This window comes from Alligator sinensis, unplaced genomic scaffold, assembly GCF_000455745.1.
Source record: "Alligator sinensis unplaced genomic scaffold, ASM45574v1 scaffold419_1, whole genome shotgun sequence".
Lineage (NCBI taxonomy): Eukaryota > Metazoa > Chordata > Crocodylia > Alligatoridae > Alligator > Alligator sinensis.
This window is the reverse complement of record NW_005842360.1, coordinates 428,199-445,563: the sequence shown is the minus strand read 5'-3', so window position 1 is coordinate 445,563 and position 17,365 is coordinate 428,199. Positions and strand designations below refer to the sequence as shown.

At 43.5% G+C, this 17,365-nt stretch overlaps 1 protein-coding gene across 3 annotated transcripts in view; it reads left to right on the top strand.

Annotated features, from left to right (window-relative positions):
- The window catches only part of ATP2A3 (ATPase sarcoplasmic/endoplasmic reticulum Ca2+ transporting 3), a 101,567-nt gene extending 84,463 nt beyond the window's left edge, over positions 1-17,104 (top strand). The window contains exons 17-21 of one of the 3 annotated variants that reach the window (XM_006029152.3): positions 365-498; positions 1,043-1,160; positions 1,639-1,756; positions 4,322-4,397; positions 10,540-17,104. In XM_006029152.3, coding sequence (XP_006029214.1) covers positions 365-498; positions 1,043-1,160; positions 1,639-1,756; positions 4,322-4,397; positions 10,540-10,615 — 522 coding nt within the window. In that variant the 3' untranslated portion in view covers positions 10,616-17,104. Of the gene's footprint in view, positions 1-364; positions 499-1,042; positions 1,161-1,638; positions 1,757-4,321; positions 4,414-10,539 lie in introns of all 3 variants that reach the window. The other 2 variants (XM_025210615.1, XM_025210616.1) reach the window with 2 other exon arrangements.
- The last annotated feature ends 261 nt before the right edge of the window (positions 17,105-17,365 follow it).

The window sequence follows — 17,365 nt, the reverse complement described above, 5'->3', positions numbered from 1 at the left end:
TGCCCATGCTGTGGCTTTCAACAAGTCTGTGGTTAATACTATTTGCTATGGTAGATATTTTTTTTTAACAGGCACATGTCCACTTGGAACTAAACTGAAACCACTCATTAATTTCCCATAGGCAACCTAGCTGCTATTACATGATCTGTACTGTCATAGGCTGGAGTCAAACCAGAAGATGATTTGCTTCAGATGCTAATTGGTCCCCCTGATCCAAGGAATGGTTAATGGATCCCCTGATAGTTGAGAGTCATTCCCGTGGGGACCTGATATTTTTGCCCATTTCATGGCTTTCCTGCAGCCACCAGGAAAGTGAGTTTGCTCTGCAAGGTAACCATTTACTTGGTGTTTCTTGTGCCAACAGAGAAACTTCATGAGATGCACAGAAGACAACCCCATCTTTGAAGGATTCGACTGTGAAATCTTTGAGTCTCGTTACCCAACCACTATGGCACTGTCTGTGCTAGTGACAATTGAGATGTGCAATGCTCTGAACAGGTGTGGTATGTTCAGGAATGTCAGATCTTGATGCAAAGCCATCCACGCCGACTGTGTTATTCTCTGCAGGGATACCAGTGTGAATGCATGTAGTTCTCTAAGATCCAGTTTAGCAATTTGGCAATATCTGGGCCCATCTGAGCTGGGTGTTCAAGTTCAAGTTCAAAATTAATTCAGGCCTAAGGTCCTGGCTTAGATCAGAGGATACTGAAATTTCTACCAGCGTATAGGTCCCCTGGTAGCTTAGGGGCTAAACAAGATGGGATCAGAGCTTTGTATTGGAGGTCCTTGCCTTACAGGGATAAACCATATTTTGATTTTGTACTTACACCTGTTCAATAAAATTGGGAATTCACTGAAAAAAGTGTGATATCAGCCATGCCACAGTGAATCCACTGAAGTATTTATATATTTCACTTGAAAGTCTTTATTTCTACTGACTCGAAGAGCTAAAGGGTATATTGATTGAACCAAGTTACCCTTGTAAGGATTAGGGATATTTCACAGTTTATCTGAGCCAACACCTTCCTCTTTGCTTTCATAGTGTGTCTGAAAACCAGTCGTTGCTGAGGATGCCACCATGGCTGAACCTCTGGCTTCTCGGGGCTATAATCATGTCCATGGCACTGCACTTCTTGATTCTTTATGTGAAGCCTATGCCTGTAAGTGATACCACTGGCCCAGTGCGTGGGGTCATGGGGTTGTGCTTTTGATAACACCATTCCAGGGGCCGTCTTTTGGTTTTGTGCGTTTCAGTGAGACTTCCCCAAAAGCAGAACTTTTCGGGGTTGTTTCACTAGAATATGGGACTGAAAGTGAGGTGATCAGGAGAATGGGGTTCTCTCCCTGGCATTTTTGTCATGGAATTGCTATGGGCAGGTCACCACCCCTGTGTTTTGCCTCATTTTCCCCATATGTAAAGTGGGCATAATTATATCACCTGTCCTTTGCAAAGTCCCATAGTGTTCTCATTGTGACCAGGACGGAGGCCTCATCTTCTGCACAATCCAGAATTTTCTTGGCTATGTACTCAAGATATTCCTTGCCCCAGTGATTGGCTATATAACCAGAAAATGAATCTTAGGTTCTGAGCTCTGTCTCCTTTGTGTTTTTAATTTATGAACTTCTCTTACCTTGCAGCTGATCTTCCAGGTAACCCCCCTGAGCTGGCCACAGTGGGTGGTTGTACTGAAAATTTCCTTGCCTGTTATCCTGCTTGATGAAGGACTCAAATATCTTTCCCGCAACCATCTAGAAGGTGAGTGCTGTCCAAATAATGGATGCTCCCATTCCTCATCTGCTACATGGTGCTTGCTTTGTGCTTTCAGGGCCATCTCATTGATCACGTCTGCTGATACTACTCATGCTTGCTTTTCCCCAGGGTGGCCTGTTACAAGGGACTCTTTCCTTATCTTTTTACCTAATCTCTTAAAACCAGACACAAGGGTTGATGCAAAAATGTTGTTGTCCATTACTGACTTACAGTCCATTGGAACAGCCTACCCATGTTGTTTTCCAACTGCCCACTGCCTTCCTTAAGGACCTGCACCAACTCTGTAATAAACCTTCTTGGTAACATTACTGGAAAGTGGATTAACCCTCTTCAAAACTGTTTCTTCCAAGCATCCTTCCCATGTTCTTCTCCTGTGCCTTTGTCCCCAGAAGGATGTCTTCTCTTATGTTTGCCACTTCTGTTTTAGGATCAAAACCCCCAAGAGGTGCTGAGTATATGAAACGTTGCTTAACTTCAGTGACTGTTGCAAGTGCTTAACCATTTTCAGACGTTCTCTCATGTTGGAAACAAGAAATGTGTTATCAGAGGTGTCCAGTTCTGTGCTACAGGCATCAGTAGAAGGTTTCCCGCTGGTGTCAGTGCCAGCAGGTTTGGTCCCTGTCCTGTACAGCACTGCAGACATTTAGAGACCTCTAGGAGTGATGATGAATAATCTACTATTGCCTATTTCTTGTAGTGAAGCATTTCAGTGAGTGACCTGAACATGCTAAGTTAAACCTTTTTTGCTTTCGCTTTTTTTTCCCCTATCAAATGTTGTGCTTTCCTGATATCATCCTGAGTGCACCTGTGGTGCATGTTCCTTAATTAGCTCACTCATTGTCCAAGACTGTTCGAAAGCAAGATCTGGGCTCTGATATTCAGGTGATTAGAGTTCAGCAGAAGACTGGATATTGCCTTTTTGAGTGCTTACCCACCCCCATCAGTACTGGCAAAAAGGAGAGATCCAGGAAGACTCCAGACCCATTCAGGCTCCCTGTCAGTTCCTGTGATGGGAGGAGGTTCAACTTTATTCTTTTCAGAAGAGAAAAGAGTTTGGATAATGAGCCCAAGAGGCCTGGACCTTGCTTTTTTCTGATCATGGATGACCTGGCACAGCAGTTTAACTCTGTTCTTACTTCACCCCCAGTAGATAGTTTGATCACATGAGTAAGGATTCCACTGCATGCATGTGTATCCAGCGCGTATTTTTTAGTAGTTCTCCTATTTCATAGTTGAGGACTGTTCTCATTTGCCCTGCTGAGAAGAGATTCTTTGGGAGAGAAACAGGGGGTACTTTGGCCATGGGTCTGGACAAGAATAAAATTGTGGAGAGAACTTTTTTGCGTACTCTTGGCTGATGTGCAGCATACTTTATTTTTGTTAGTGGTGCGTTGGATCTTCAGTGTTGCCAGTTATACAGGTGTCACTGTAGCCTACAGAACTCTTAATTATGAGGGATGATGGAAACAGCTCACCTTTGCTCCAGAGTACAGGCTGAGTTTGCAGGCTGGTCTTTTTGTGTTTGCATACAAGCTAATCATGTTTTTATATGGAAATGTTGAAAAGGGAGTCCATAATACTATTTTTGGAGTTGCTTTTTAGGACAGAAATACACTCCAAAAGTGCAAAGAGTATTACTCCCCTGAGCAAGAAATCTCAGTACATATTTATGGTATTAAGTAGAGATGCATTCCCCTTTTGTTGTGGATTATTTTGTGAATATCAGATTGGTTGGCTTCTGCTTATGGGCTAGTGATTCATAATTAGTAAATTATTCAAGTTACCCACTATTAGGAAATACAGATAGATGGGGCCCTTTTTAATAAGCAAGAGGAAAATGCCTTTTTCTTGGTTGACCATGACATTTTTCTGAAAGTCAGTCAGATTCTTGATATTTTTTTTTTCTCCTTGTTTTACTCTCAATTCCCAAAACCATAATGGAACAATAGCCTTATGGTCCAGGTCCAGAACTAGGATTTAAGAGATCAAGTTTAACGCTCAATTCTGCCATGGCTTGTTGTGTAATCCTTGACCAAGTCACTTTAATATTTATAGACATCACTTGACCATCGGTAAAATGGGGGTAATTCTTTCTCTTCTATTTCTTGTTTTTCTCTATTCAGATTGAAAGCTCATTGGGGCAAGACCTTTCTTTTATTCTGTGCATGTAGGGTCCTGAGTGTTACGGTGCTCTTGCTGCTACTGCAATAGAAACCACAATTCTGAACTAGTGCAATCACTTCCCTGGATATTTGTTGCTGCTGGGTCCCATCTGCCTTGCTGCCAACCCACCTGTTCCATTTCATACCTTTCACCCACACTGTTACAGTGCTGCATCACGCTAATGCTGATTTGTATGATTTGCCTCGTGTCTCATGACAGCAAAGGATTCTGACACCGCTATTTAATCACAGCAAGAGAACACAATCATTCCAGGCTGTGCTTGAATTGTCACTTTTTAAAGAAAAAAATCCTTTGTTTGTTCAATCAAATTCCTCTGAATATTATTGAAAAATATCCCTTAAATCTGGCATTGTCGTTTTTCACCAGGAATTCTCAAGACAGTCAGAAACATGTGGAATGGGGAGCACCAGCTGAAAGCCTGCAGGACTCCAGATCACACAGGGTTGGCTCTCTCTCTTGTGTGTATTGTCCCTGTCAATCACGTTCCTGTTCCATTGCCAAACTCATTGCGTCCTGTGGTAACCTGGCTGTCCAGCCTCTGGGTGGATTGTCTGAATAGCTCTTGGGCATACGTTCTGGCAGATGTCCAGCATCTGTGGTCGTGACTTGCAGCTGCAGGACAACACAGTCCAGTGGCATTGCTGGTTTTGGTGTGAAGCGTAGAACTACATTGTGTCATCAGTGAAAAAAGGGTACATCTATGTAAGGAGCGTGCTATCAGTTGTACTCTCACAACATTAAAATGTAGAGCAAGCCTACGGATCAGACAGTGGAAATCGTCTTAGTTCCATTAGAGCCATTTTATATCCAAGCAAGGTCAGAATTTTTAGGAAGGCTCAGCAGCTTCAAATGGGGCCACATTGCAGAAGAAGTCAAGACATCCATTATTCATTGGGAGGAGAGTTCTCTGCCAGGTCTCTCAGCTGCGTGTGTTGAGCAGCTGACGTTCCAGCCCTTGGGTTTTCTTGTTTTGCTTTTTTTTTTAATTCCACGTACATCGGGCTGGGGATGGGAAGTCGGTCCAGCTACGATCGGGCTGGGGAGGGGAACTGAGCAATCCGGCTCAGTTCCCTTCCCCAGACGGCAACACCGGCTTCCCTCCCCCCACTTGGACGCACTTCCCCCCCTCATCGGGCAGGCAGATCGGGGCCCCGCAGCCCCGATCTGCCTGCCAGATGAGAGAGGCTGTTTCGAACTTCCCCATTATAGCTAATGGGCGAAACGTCGGAACAGCCTCACTGTTTCGACGAAGCAAAGCAGAACAGCTTTTTCAAATTGAAATGAAATTCAAAACAAAACGCTGTGCCGTCAAAACCTCAAAACTCAAGTCGGAGAGGACCGGTGCCATTTTGCACAGCCCTACTTAGCATGCTGGAAGGGGAGATTCTGGGATTATGTAAAACTACTTGGCCCATCCATTTTTTTTTTTTACTCTTGCCTTCCCGAGGGCTTGGACAAAGGAACATTTTGGGCACTTTAAACGGGGTGAGGGAGCTGCTGTTCTAGAGTGAGTATTAGCTGTTAGGAGGCAGCTGCTACATCCGTGTGCTCTTGTAGCGTGAAAAGTTGGTAAATCTCTTCCTAATCTTGAACAACTTTAAAGTCAGAGTGGTTTTGTTACACTTGTATTATGATGGAACGACTCCTAGGAAACAGCTGCATCATCATGGGTTATAGCCCTAGCGTTTGCCACGGATACAATTGTTGTTTGTCTGTGCACCAACTGTCTAGTTCTGCAGCGTCCTTTTCTGTTCATCTCTAAACTAAAGGATTCTGATCTTTTCAACACCCCTTCAGCTGGTAGTCATTCCACGCACACAGGCAGCTACATCACCCATCTCTGGACCCCGTATTTCTCATGTGTCACTTTGAGAAGTGCTGAGCACAAGATGGCAAGTGTGAATGAAGAACATGGCAGTATAACATTTTCAGGATACATGCAGCCAAATAACTATTTGGTTTGTTCTTTTTGATCAACCCTGCATGTTGAGCAGTGATATCCAGTGTATTCATCTGCATCACTTCATTCCATTACTGTATTTTTTTTCTTGAGGAAGATTAGTGGGTTGTTCTCCTTTTTTTTCTGCCTCTGGCTCAATTTATAATCTGTAGATAAAGTTTACTCCATCTATAGCTTCTGTGGTAGCCACTTAAGGGACGCTTCCTGAAAGACTTCTTGAAAGACCAAATAAATTATCAGCCATTATTTTGGCTGCAGGTCACTCTAGTAGATTGAAGAGTGCAGTTTCTCTTTGCAGGACCTGTGTTGATGCATCTTTTTCATATGTAGTTTCAAGCTAGTTTATCTCGTTGTTTTTCATAATTGTCTTTAGTCATTTGTTTCAGCCTACTTGCTTAGTTGTTAGGTGACAGCTTTAATTGGTCTCAGGCTCCCAAAGCCTGCCCCCTGCTACTCTTGCTGTCACTCAGGCCTCTACAGTCAAGTTAAAGAGCAAAGTTCAGTCCCAAAGCTTGATGGTTAGAATGACTACAATATGCTGGTCTCTCTAGCAAGGTCACAAAAGATAATGATGTGGCTAAAGAATCGCCTCTTTCCTCCTTTGACTTCCCAGTCTGATGGTCTCAGTACCCATTTGTAGCTGGCTTGTCTGTGGGCAACCTTTGGCATGAGCCCAAAGCAGGGGTTGAACTCATGCTTCTGAAACCATAATGAGATACCTGAACTGCTCTATCACCATCTTCTTTTGTCTGCTGCAGTAGTTTCTTTTTAACGAGGGGCTGTGTAGTTGTATTAGCAGTTCGGCCACCGAGGATAACTTGTCCAATTAAGTGCACACGAGACGCATTTTACTACTTGCATCTCTGAGCTGTAGACTCTCTTGCCTGAATAACTGTTCGTAAGCATTTGAGTGGCATGGCAAAAAGTGGAAGCAATGGACAGATAGGGCCTGACTTTAGATTTTGTGTAAATTGGGCATAATTCCACTGACAGAGTGACTTCAAGAGAAGTGAGTTGTAAAGCAGGACTCCATACTATTAAATGCCAAAATAATGGATATATTTTTCTGAGCTGTGGAAACCTTGGCTTTGCTTCTGATCGTAAATCAGGTGCGCCGTGTAGCAAAGATACCTGCTCTGTTATCTGCCAAAAAGATACTTCCCCCTAGAAATAACAAGAATCCATAAAAAGCTTCCAGGAGTATACAAAGGTCTCTGTAGTAATGCACTAGCAATGTGGACTAAATAGTATTTGGGCCCTACTGGAGTCAGATACTGGATGAGATGGTGCTGTATTCCCAAGTTCATAATGTGTCCTTGTAGGGTAATTTCTCTCTGTAGCTACCTTAGCCAAACTCTTACGTGGCAGGGAAAAGAATGTTTTTGTGTATACTAAGTTATTTGATTGAGTTAAGGGATGGTATCAGAAAGAATATTGCTCTTACCTTTGGGAAGTGTGAACTTCCCCACATGGGACCCTCATGTCTCACTGATTTTTTTTTACCTGGTTTGCAAACCAGAAGAGGGAGTATGTGGGGGAAAAACTCTTTGTAGAGTAAATACTAGAAGTTCACTTCAGCATGGCAGCGCTCGGAAAGGTGGCCACGGTACACTGAGTACTCTGTAAACTGAAAGCCTGTATTTAGGCACAGAAACATCCCAGCAATGTGTTTCAGCTGTCCTAAAGGGAACTGCTTGAGGAGTGAAAAGTTTTATATTTTGCACCCTTTTGAGGGGCCCTTGCTCTGAGCTAAAGCTGCAATGAAGGGTTCCAGCAGCAATGACACTTATTTCCTGCATCACATGTAATGCGGCTGTTTGTTAGCAGCTGTATAGCTCTGGGGGGGTAGGGAACAACCTGTGTTGTATCCAAACAGCCAGATTTCTCCAGCATTCTCTGTTGTAGAAAGAAAAGCATGGTCTTGGGTGATGACATAAAAGACATGTCTTAAGAAAGACATAAAAAAGGAAAAGAAAAGGCAAGCATGCAAGTTCATGTGAACATGTAGGTCAGACAAAAGTTTAGAAGAGTTGAAAGCCCATGAGGACAAAGGATTTAGCTTTGTGAGGCAGGAATAAAATGGTAGCAGGTAAATAATGGTCATAAATAAAAATGGGCTGTTTCTGCATTTAGCAAAAAAATCCTTCCCTGACGAGCAGATAGTTCTGTTCAGGATTTTCAGGGTGTGACACGTTGAGGAGTCCAGTGATCATTAAAATACAGTAGGGTTTGGGCACCTAACTCCCCAAGTTTTAAAGAATGTATGTTCTTCTTTAAAAATGCCAGGTTTAATGCAGGGTATCACAGTCCTCTGCATTTCAGGTTTTATTAAAATCTACTGGGTGACATTTTCACAAGCATCTTAAAGACACTTAGGCACATCCAGATGAGCACACACTTGGTTTGTGGCACTGCAAACAGCACGCACTGCACCTGCACACATTCACCATGCTGCTAGTTTGCAGTGCAGCAGGGGTTTGGGGTGGGGGGCCCTTGTTGTTCCTTTTTTTTTTTTACACCAGGATCTCCCAGTGTCAAAAAAAAAAAAAAAAAAAAAAAAAAATGTCAAGAAAAAGCTGAGCAACCTATGTGGCAGCAGTGTGCACCTCCCAAAACCACAGCTTGGCTGCCTAGAGCCATGCTCTGGCTGCTGGCCAGGCTCCGCACACCTGAATTGCCTCTGCTGCTGCCCTGGGAGGCTCATAGGGTAAGGCTGGGGGGTGGGGGGGCCAGCCTAGGTGCTGGTCCCAGCCTCCCCTATCCTACCCAGAGCATTTTTTCCTGTACTAACCCCACATACAGGGGCGTGCACCAGGGCAGAAAGCAGTGGTGCAAATTTGTGCTTCTGCTTCTTTTCCTGCAGCAACCACACACCCTGGTTTGTGGGGATGAGGCCATAAGATCTAAAGTCTTGTTCACTTCCGGTGGGAGTTTAAACACCCGAGTCATTGAGGCACTCCACTGGTGTGTTGGAGGCATTATGAGGCATTACACTGGTTTTTAACTGCTGTGTATTTCTTGACTTCTTCCGGTGTATCAGAATTTGTTAATTCTGTACTTTACAAAGATCATTAAAGCTAAATTGTTTCTGTTCCTAAGCACCATTTACTAGCTCAGGTAGCAGTTATAAGTGCAACGTAAACAGATCACTTGCCGTGCACTTTAAGTTGATCTGGGGATCAAGTGTTATTTAGAAGGTTTAGATATGTACTGTGGTAATTGTACGGGAGAGGAACTTCCAGCGTGCGCTATGGAAAGTGCATGTTATAGAAAAGTAGGTAACACTTGCTGTTTAAAAACTGAAACTGGAAACAAAGTTAAAATGGAACTTAATTTATTTATTCCAGTCTCTGTGGCTGGCAATGTTAAAGAGCACGGAGGAGTTAAATGCAATCCCACAGGTTTTCAAAAATCCGACTGCAAGTAGTACACAGGAGAGTAAGTGCATTAAAAACTTATCAGATACAATAGGAATCATTAGTGTAAGGGGAAAATGAACTTTGGCAACATTTTTTGAAAAATTCTTTTTCTTTTTAAAATGGATCAGACCGAAGGAACTTTGATCTGCAGTGATAAAACTGGATTTATTGTTCAGCCCTACATTGCATCCTCAAAGAGGGACTTTACTAGCCAGGATTGTTAAAATGACAGTCCCTTTGCCAGTTCCACGAGTAGAGATGCTGAAGCACAGTTAAATGTTTCTGAGACCTACCTTTCCGGTTCTTTTCTGAATGTGTGCTCTTATTGACAAAGGGGGTAGGTATGTGTAGCCTTTTCTGTGCTGCGTATTAATAGCTCCTTCCTGGGGAGCCCAAATGAAGTCACTGCAGCTGCTCAAAGATACCAACCAGTACTGTTGGGCATTGGCCCCATGTTTTTAACATGAGATTTTCAAAGCTGGCAGGAGAACTTATGCTCTCAATCCCCATTACAGAGGGCTTTAGCTCTGTAAAGCATCGTGTCAACACATGATGGCTGGACTTGATGATCTTCCAAGGTCCCTTCCAGCCCTAATGTCTGTGAAATCTATGAACACCATAGTTTCCTTGAACGCTTAAATGATGAAATGTTTCATAGCAAGCATCTCTTGCTGCCAGCATCTGGAGAAGAATGGCCTTGTGGCTGCAGCACAGGCTTAGGAGTTGGAGACATCTAGCATCCTTTCCCAACCTAGTTGTGATTGCTTAGAGCGATCTTGTCTAAATTACTCTGTGTGCCTCAGTTTCCCTATCAGTGGACTGAGGATAACTATTGACCTTCCAGTGGCTCAGGAAATGTTTACAGAGTGCTTGGGTATCCTGGGAAAGAGAGCATCTTAGAACTACCAAGTGGTTTTGTTCCATGGCGGCTGAATGGGGCTTGGGCATCTGCATGTGAAAGATGCAGATAAAGGCGTGTAAAGGCGTCACATCTGGGAGCTGGGCAACAGATCCTGCTGCTTGGTGGTCCATGCTCACGGTGATTGGATGTTAATACCTTGTAAGCCCAGACTCCTGACACCAGCCTTTTCATGACTGTGAGGTCTTTCCTAGCTCTGTGAACCAGTGAAGTGTTTATGCTGATAGCAAAAGACAGGTGATCAGCCCTGCTTGTTAACCATAAGCCAATTTCCTTTCTTTTTCAGAAGAAGACAAGAAATGAATGACACAAAGGAAGCTCACTATCTAAATAAAGGAACCCTAAGCTGCAACTCGGACTGAAGTCTTGCATGTGTGACCATGACTAGAAGCCAGCAGGACATGCATGTGTCCAACTATCAGACTAATGCGGGTGAATTGTCGAAAAGAAAAATACTGATTTGTTTCGTTTCGTAGCTTTTTTTTTTTTTTCTTTCCTGTATATAATGGTGCAATTACTGGACAGCTAAATTATGGTTTGGGGATGGAACTATATGTAACTGAGTCATTGTAACACAGCTCTTTGGGGATCTATTCATGAAAAATTAGTGACACTTCTTAAAAATAGCCCTCGAGAGCGAGGTCAGCAAGCATCCTTCACTTGGTGACAGCACAGTAAGAGGAGAAGTCATGATATCAAAGTGGTTTGTGGAACCTGTGCGTGAGAAATGCCAGGGGTGCATTCCAGAGCTGAAAAAGATGGTGCGGCATGGCAAAAATGGGCGCCAAGAAAACACTGAGCTGCATGGGAGGACAGGAAGGATAAGTGAAAGAGGCACATAAGATGCAACAGTTCAGGCTGGTTGGCCTCCGGTTGAGCAGACTCATGTCCACCAAAGCCATAGGAACTAGATGGCAGTGCTGGTGCTTTGACAGCCATGCTACCTAGCTGCCCGACTTTAGTAGCATACATCAAGATCGTTTCAGTGTATGGACATAGATATCCTGTGTCCTGATAGAATTACTAGTGGTGTGCATGTTGCAGATGTGCACTTACAGAGATTTTTGTGGCTGCAACTGTAGATTTCCCCTCCCTCCCCCTTTGTTTTACTGTGTTGTTATTATCTTCTCTCCATGTTGAAAATCTTGAATCTTCTCAGGCTCATCAGACACCAAATGTGGCTTAGTTCTCTTGTCCTTCCTCTTCTGTATGACCTCATTAAATCTCTTCCTATGCTTTCAGTCTGAAACATTTCCATGTAGAGTAAACTTTTACAACAAAACATGGGAATGATGGATCTTAGAATCAACCACATCTACTGCCCATTCTTGATCAAGCTTTCTGACCAAGCACTTTTTTTTTTTTTTAATAATTGTACAGAAAGTAGAACATGAGACTAATTCTCAGATGGCAGTTGAGCGTTAGATAATAATATTAGCTTTGGGGGACACCTCTTGTTCCCTTATGATCTTCTTTACCATTCTTAAAATCAGTGCTACGCCTCCAACAGGGGAAACAAATGTCCACAAAATAAAGCCCCATTTCCTGAGCACTGTCACTTGTGGACTCCCCTTTAAAGGCACTTCCTTTATTCCAGTCCTTTGAGATTGTTTTCCAGTAGAAGAGTTGTGCAGATGATATTTTGCATAGTAGCATTAGGTTGTATGTACCAGTAGATTGGCCTGGCTCTGTCAAAATCCATGTTGCACCAGCTGAGGGCTTGGCTGTAAATACAGCCAGCTGCTTTTCCAGCTCTCTAAATACTCCCACTTCCTCATTCCTCCCTTTCCTCAGAGCCCTGTCCCGATGATACTCAGTTAGCAGGAGTCGGCGGCTTTTCCTTCTTTCTAAACTACAACCTTGTGTACACAATGGCACTAGGGCCAAGCAATGCTTTTGATATCATTTGATATCATTTTTCTCGGTTACTATCCTGATCAGGTTTTGTTTTTTTCTTTTTAAAAACCTCCATTGCTTTTTTTTGGTTCTCTTTCACATGTGTGCAGACAAGCTGGCTGTGCTTCGACCAGCTGGCCACGTGATGTACAGTATGTGCCAAACACCATCCCTTCCTTTTTCTTTCTCCATCACCAGCATTGAAAAAGATGGGTAGTGCCCCAGACCAGTGGGAATGTACAGACTTGTTATACTACTGAGCTGATTCAATTGTACAGAAAACATTGCATGAAAATGTTGTTACTGTATTTAATATATAATGTATTCAAGGAATTTTAATATGGAGCTCTTTACAAATATATCTTTATAGATACTGTGCGGTTACAGGAAAGTCATTCACCGGAAAAATTTCTATTCACCATCCTGGAGAATTTTTTCTCCTAATGTGTCACATCCAAGTTGATTTAATTGGTGATTTCACAGGCTGACTGATTCCTTCTCAGAGGCCAGTTCCACTAACTCACCCAGCATGGCCCAGACACTGACTAAGCCTTCAAGGAACTGGTGCACAAGGGTGAAGTCCACCTTTCACTGCACCCCTTCTCCCCTAGCTCCCTGTGTTTTTGGGGGGGTTTTCAGAACAGGCTGGTAAATAATAACCAGTAGAAATTTAATCCACGATTAACAGGCTAAATTCTGCCTTCATGTGAGTAAATGGATTGCCTTCAGGGGAGATGTTTCTGCTATCCCATGGTTGAAATTGGTGTATAACATCCTGGTCGTCCTTTCTTTTGCAGGGGAGGAGGGAATGAGGGGAGAGGGTGTCCAGAAAGTGTTGTCCAGCCAGGTTTGCAAGCTGCTTCATCTGTAAAGCCCCACTGCTGGTACTCATTTGCATCCAGCAGAGATCAGTGCTGGGTTGGACCTCTGAACCAGATCCTCAGCTGGTATGAAACAGTTGCCCCACTGGAATGACCCTGATTTGCAGCAGCTGAGGATCTGGCCTGGGTGGTGGTATTTTTTTTTAGCCTAAATGTGTGCTTTTCTTTTCCTAAAACATTCAATGGCCTTATTCTGAGCTCTGTAATGTAAAGTGTCTTTAAAAAAACGAAAGAAAGGCTGTCTCATTGGGTATGTAAGAAGCAGAGGTAAAATCATGGACTTCTTAAATCTCTCTTAAATTCCTACTGGTCATTTTGCATTGCCTCATCTGATACTGGGAAACATGGGTCCTGTGGATCCCCGCAAATTCATTGTGATTACTTATAAAAGAAGGGCACGGTGCAGGCTGGAGTAGGGCAATGCTAGTTTCTGTTCAGATGTTACTAATTTAGCGTCCCTGTTACTAAAATGCATCCCTGCTGCTCTGTGATTGTATGGGTGCATTACAGGGTACGAAATAAGGGAAAAGAAAGCAACAAACCATGGCCTTAATCCAGCCAAAAGGCTCACTCTTCTCAACAGCAGCAATTTCCATTTGCCCTTTTTCATTATACTCATCTGATATATTCTAAAAATATTTCATATCAAGTTGATGAAATCTGCCCTGAAGACACCTTCAAGAGGTACTCTCTTAAGGGTGCCCCATTTCAAAGTGTCCATGATTTTTCTGTATGATCTTAAACTAAGGAATCACATCTTTCTTTGATTTTCTTTTGTTGCCTGTGCCTTGAATGGTTGTTAAAGATAAGTTTTGTTCTTGGCTTTTTGCAGTTAGAGAGATTAGAGATCAAATATTTTAATGAAGTAGAAAAATATCCTTAGATTGAATTTTTTATTTTTTTTTTCCTTTTTATGGTTTGGTGGCGGGTCTGGATAAGTCAGAGTAGTTATTTATTGTTTGTACATCACCAGCAGCATGCTGGATGCTCTAACATACCATAGTAAGTTTATTATTTTGTGTAGACTTGGAAGTTCCTGACCCAGTTGTGGAACTGGGTCTCGGTTGTATCTTACTGAAGCATTGGATGGTGTGCAATAGAATGGAGACGTACACTGGCGTAGCAGTTTCTTCGTACTGCATGTTGCAGAGAGCAGCCTTGGGCAGAGGGAAGGGGGGAAGAGTCTAGTAGTACCTGTCCCTTTCTGAAAAAAAGAATCTGGGAATTGCACCCTTTTGCCTTCTAGGATATTCAAACTTCTTTATTAAATCCCACCTCTTTCCAGCAATTCTTCCAGCAACACACCCTCCTAAATAAAAGGAACAAACTATTCATAACTCCTCATGAGTGAGCACCAGAATAGTAGCCCATGTGGCTTTCCACAAGCACTTTAAATTAATTTCTCAGGGGCCATTTAACATGTTGGATGACAGTAATACAATAATCCTGGGAGCCAAGGTGCTCCTACCTCTTGAAGAAGTGCTAGGGGTTGAGCTTTGTGTAATGGCTGTAGAGTCAGTTTTGTGCTGTTTCAGGACCTGAGTGTCATTGTGGCTTATGACTGGATGAGCTCTCACCAAGAACTTGATCGTATCAGGAAGGGTTCATTCTTCGAAGAAAAGACAGCTCTTATTTGAAACGGCAGTGGAGAGAATAATTGGTGCCACCTCTGAAATGTTGTTTTCTTTCAATTCCTTTGTTGAACTAATGTGGCCAAGAGTCTTGATGCTTACCCATGGGTTGAACATTGGATTTGCTTTGGGTATTCAACGAGATTCTGGCACTGTTATGATAATGCTGCTTTATGTATGCTTCTAAGAGTTGTTTCAAGACCTGGGTAGTACCAGAAGGTGTCTGCAAATAACAAGAAATTGGAGATGTGGGAGGGATTGAGAAACTCCTGCAACAAAAGTGGGGCTGGGATGAGTTTGCCCAGGCTGGAGGTGGTGGTGAAGAAAAGGGATTTAAAATGGAACTTTTGGAGACCTGAATCCTGGCAAGATGCACAGTACAGGGTGAGGCACAGGCTTTCATACAAGGCAGATTGGCACAAGAGCACTTGCATAGCAAATTCCTGTTCCCACCTGTATCACTCACTTTGTGCACAAGGGATTGGACACTGTATCACTGGGAATCTTTCCATTGGCTGCACTGGGCTTTGAATCAGAATGATGTGCATCACAAGAACCTTTAAAGCATGAGCGTTTGCAAGATCAAGGCCTAAAAATTCTCTTTTTCACATCCAGGAACAGCTGTCGCCTTTAATGCAAGAATAAATGTGCAATGTTCCTGATAGAGAATGAAATGGGTAGAAAACTTATCTGCTTCCTGCTTGCTGGGAAGCTCAGGGCCAGCCCACCTGCTCTCTCAATACTTTGCATTCCCAATCTCTGCAAGCACACAGCAGGTAAGAGACACCCTGGCTGTAAATGGGAAGACATGTTCAGACTGGATTGTCTTGAGTGCTGTCCGTGGTCCTGATGTAAAAAGCAAAGCCCTGCACATAGTGCTTGAGTGAAGAGCTCCAGTGTGCACAACAAGGACCAATGTGGGGGTATATTATCCCTGTGGACTGTCCAGCAGATGTATGCAAATATGCTTTCCTGCTTTACTTTGGCAGCCCTTTTGTCTCCCACCCCCAAGGCAGCATGCCCCAAGTGAGGCATGATCCTGGCTGTTATGAAAAGCCCCCACCACCTACAGAGTTGATGTTTCTTGATAAACCCGGGGTCAGCAACCCCCTGGCATGTGAAGCCATTTTGCTTGGCGTGCCACAGCTGGCCTGGGCTCCCGCTGGCCACGGAGCCTGGGCTCGCAGCAGAGAGGCTGCAAGCAGCTGCACCAGGATCTGTGGAGCCCCGGCCTGGCTTGTTGCTGGCAGCGGGTACATGCAGACCTTGGGGCAGACGGCAGGGAAGGGACCAGGGCTGCGCTGCCACAACAAGGATCGAGACCCCTCCGTTTCTCCCCACTACCCCCCCATCCATCCCTGGCACAACAACATCTTACAAGTCGAGGTTGCAGGGTGTTTTAGCACCACCCAAAAATGTTGCTGACCCCTGCAATAGACCAAGATGCAAAAATGCCATGATATTCTTCTGTGCCTGATATAGGGATTTTCAAATACTTTAGCTTCACTTACTCCACTTGCTTCCCAAATAGACAAGCAATATCAGTCTGCCTGTCTCACCAGTCCCCTGCCCCTGATTCCCTATATAGCAATTCCCAGATCTTCCACTTTCTCCCAGCTTTTCTTCATCCCACCACCCCTCCAGTGCGACCTGGAATCCCATTGAGGTTAGTGAGAGAAGAACGGGTTCTGCTAGTGGATTGGGGAGGTGGTTTACAAAGCCAAAGTAAAGGTCCTTAAACTCCCTGGGAGTGGAAATGATGGATTATTTAGGCTACCGATTGGGATTATCTTTGGTTTGGGGTTTGCAGGAACTAAACTAGTAAGATGACATATGGAGAAGGTTAAAAGTGCCCCTTGCATTGTCTCCTTTTGGTGTCATTCAGGTTTTGGAAAAGTAAGAATGGAACAGTAAACCCATGTAGATCTCGATACCTATGAGCCCAGGCAGACGTGTGCTACTTTGGAGACATCTATAGCAGATTCTTGCCCATGCTGTGCAGAGTCTGTGCTGTGCTTTTGTCAGTGCACTTCAGGCACTGGAGAGAGAAAACATTGACTTGTTTACAGGTGGTCTTAATGCCATGGCTTGAATCTCTGAACATAAAATTTTGATATGATGCCTGAACAGCTGAACCTAGAAATCTCATTGACTGCGCTTAGCAGCGACAGGTAAATTGTTATATCTTTGGATAAAAGTTGTTTGGGGGAGGGGGGAAATAGAAGCGAAAGAAACAAGGTTTCCTATTTTATTATACGAGAGATATTTTTCCACTAAATTACTGATTCCTAAATTATGTACTTTGCCTGATGTAAATAGCCAGGTGTGTTGTGAAGACTTAAGAAGGCTCATTGTAGTCACATACATATGGTCCACTCTGTTCGCACAATATTGAGCTGATTTGTTTTATACTTATGAAATTACAGAAATAAAAACAATTTTACTGGACCACTCTAATTTGCATTTTTCCTACCCCTGTTCTCACTTTGCATTATTTACTTGGGGAGCAAAATCAAAAGCTAGCGAGAGACGGATATAATGCTTGAGGTCATGATTTAGCCTTAAACCTGTGGCATGAAAAATCATGGGATTCATATTTACCAGATCGGGATTTCTTGGGGTTTCTGATAACAGGACGCTCATGTTTGTAATTCTGACTGAAGCTAGACATTATGGAGGCTTGCAGCCAGGGATGGCTTGTGGA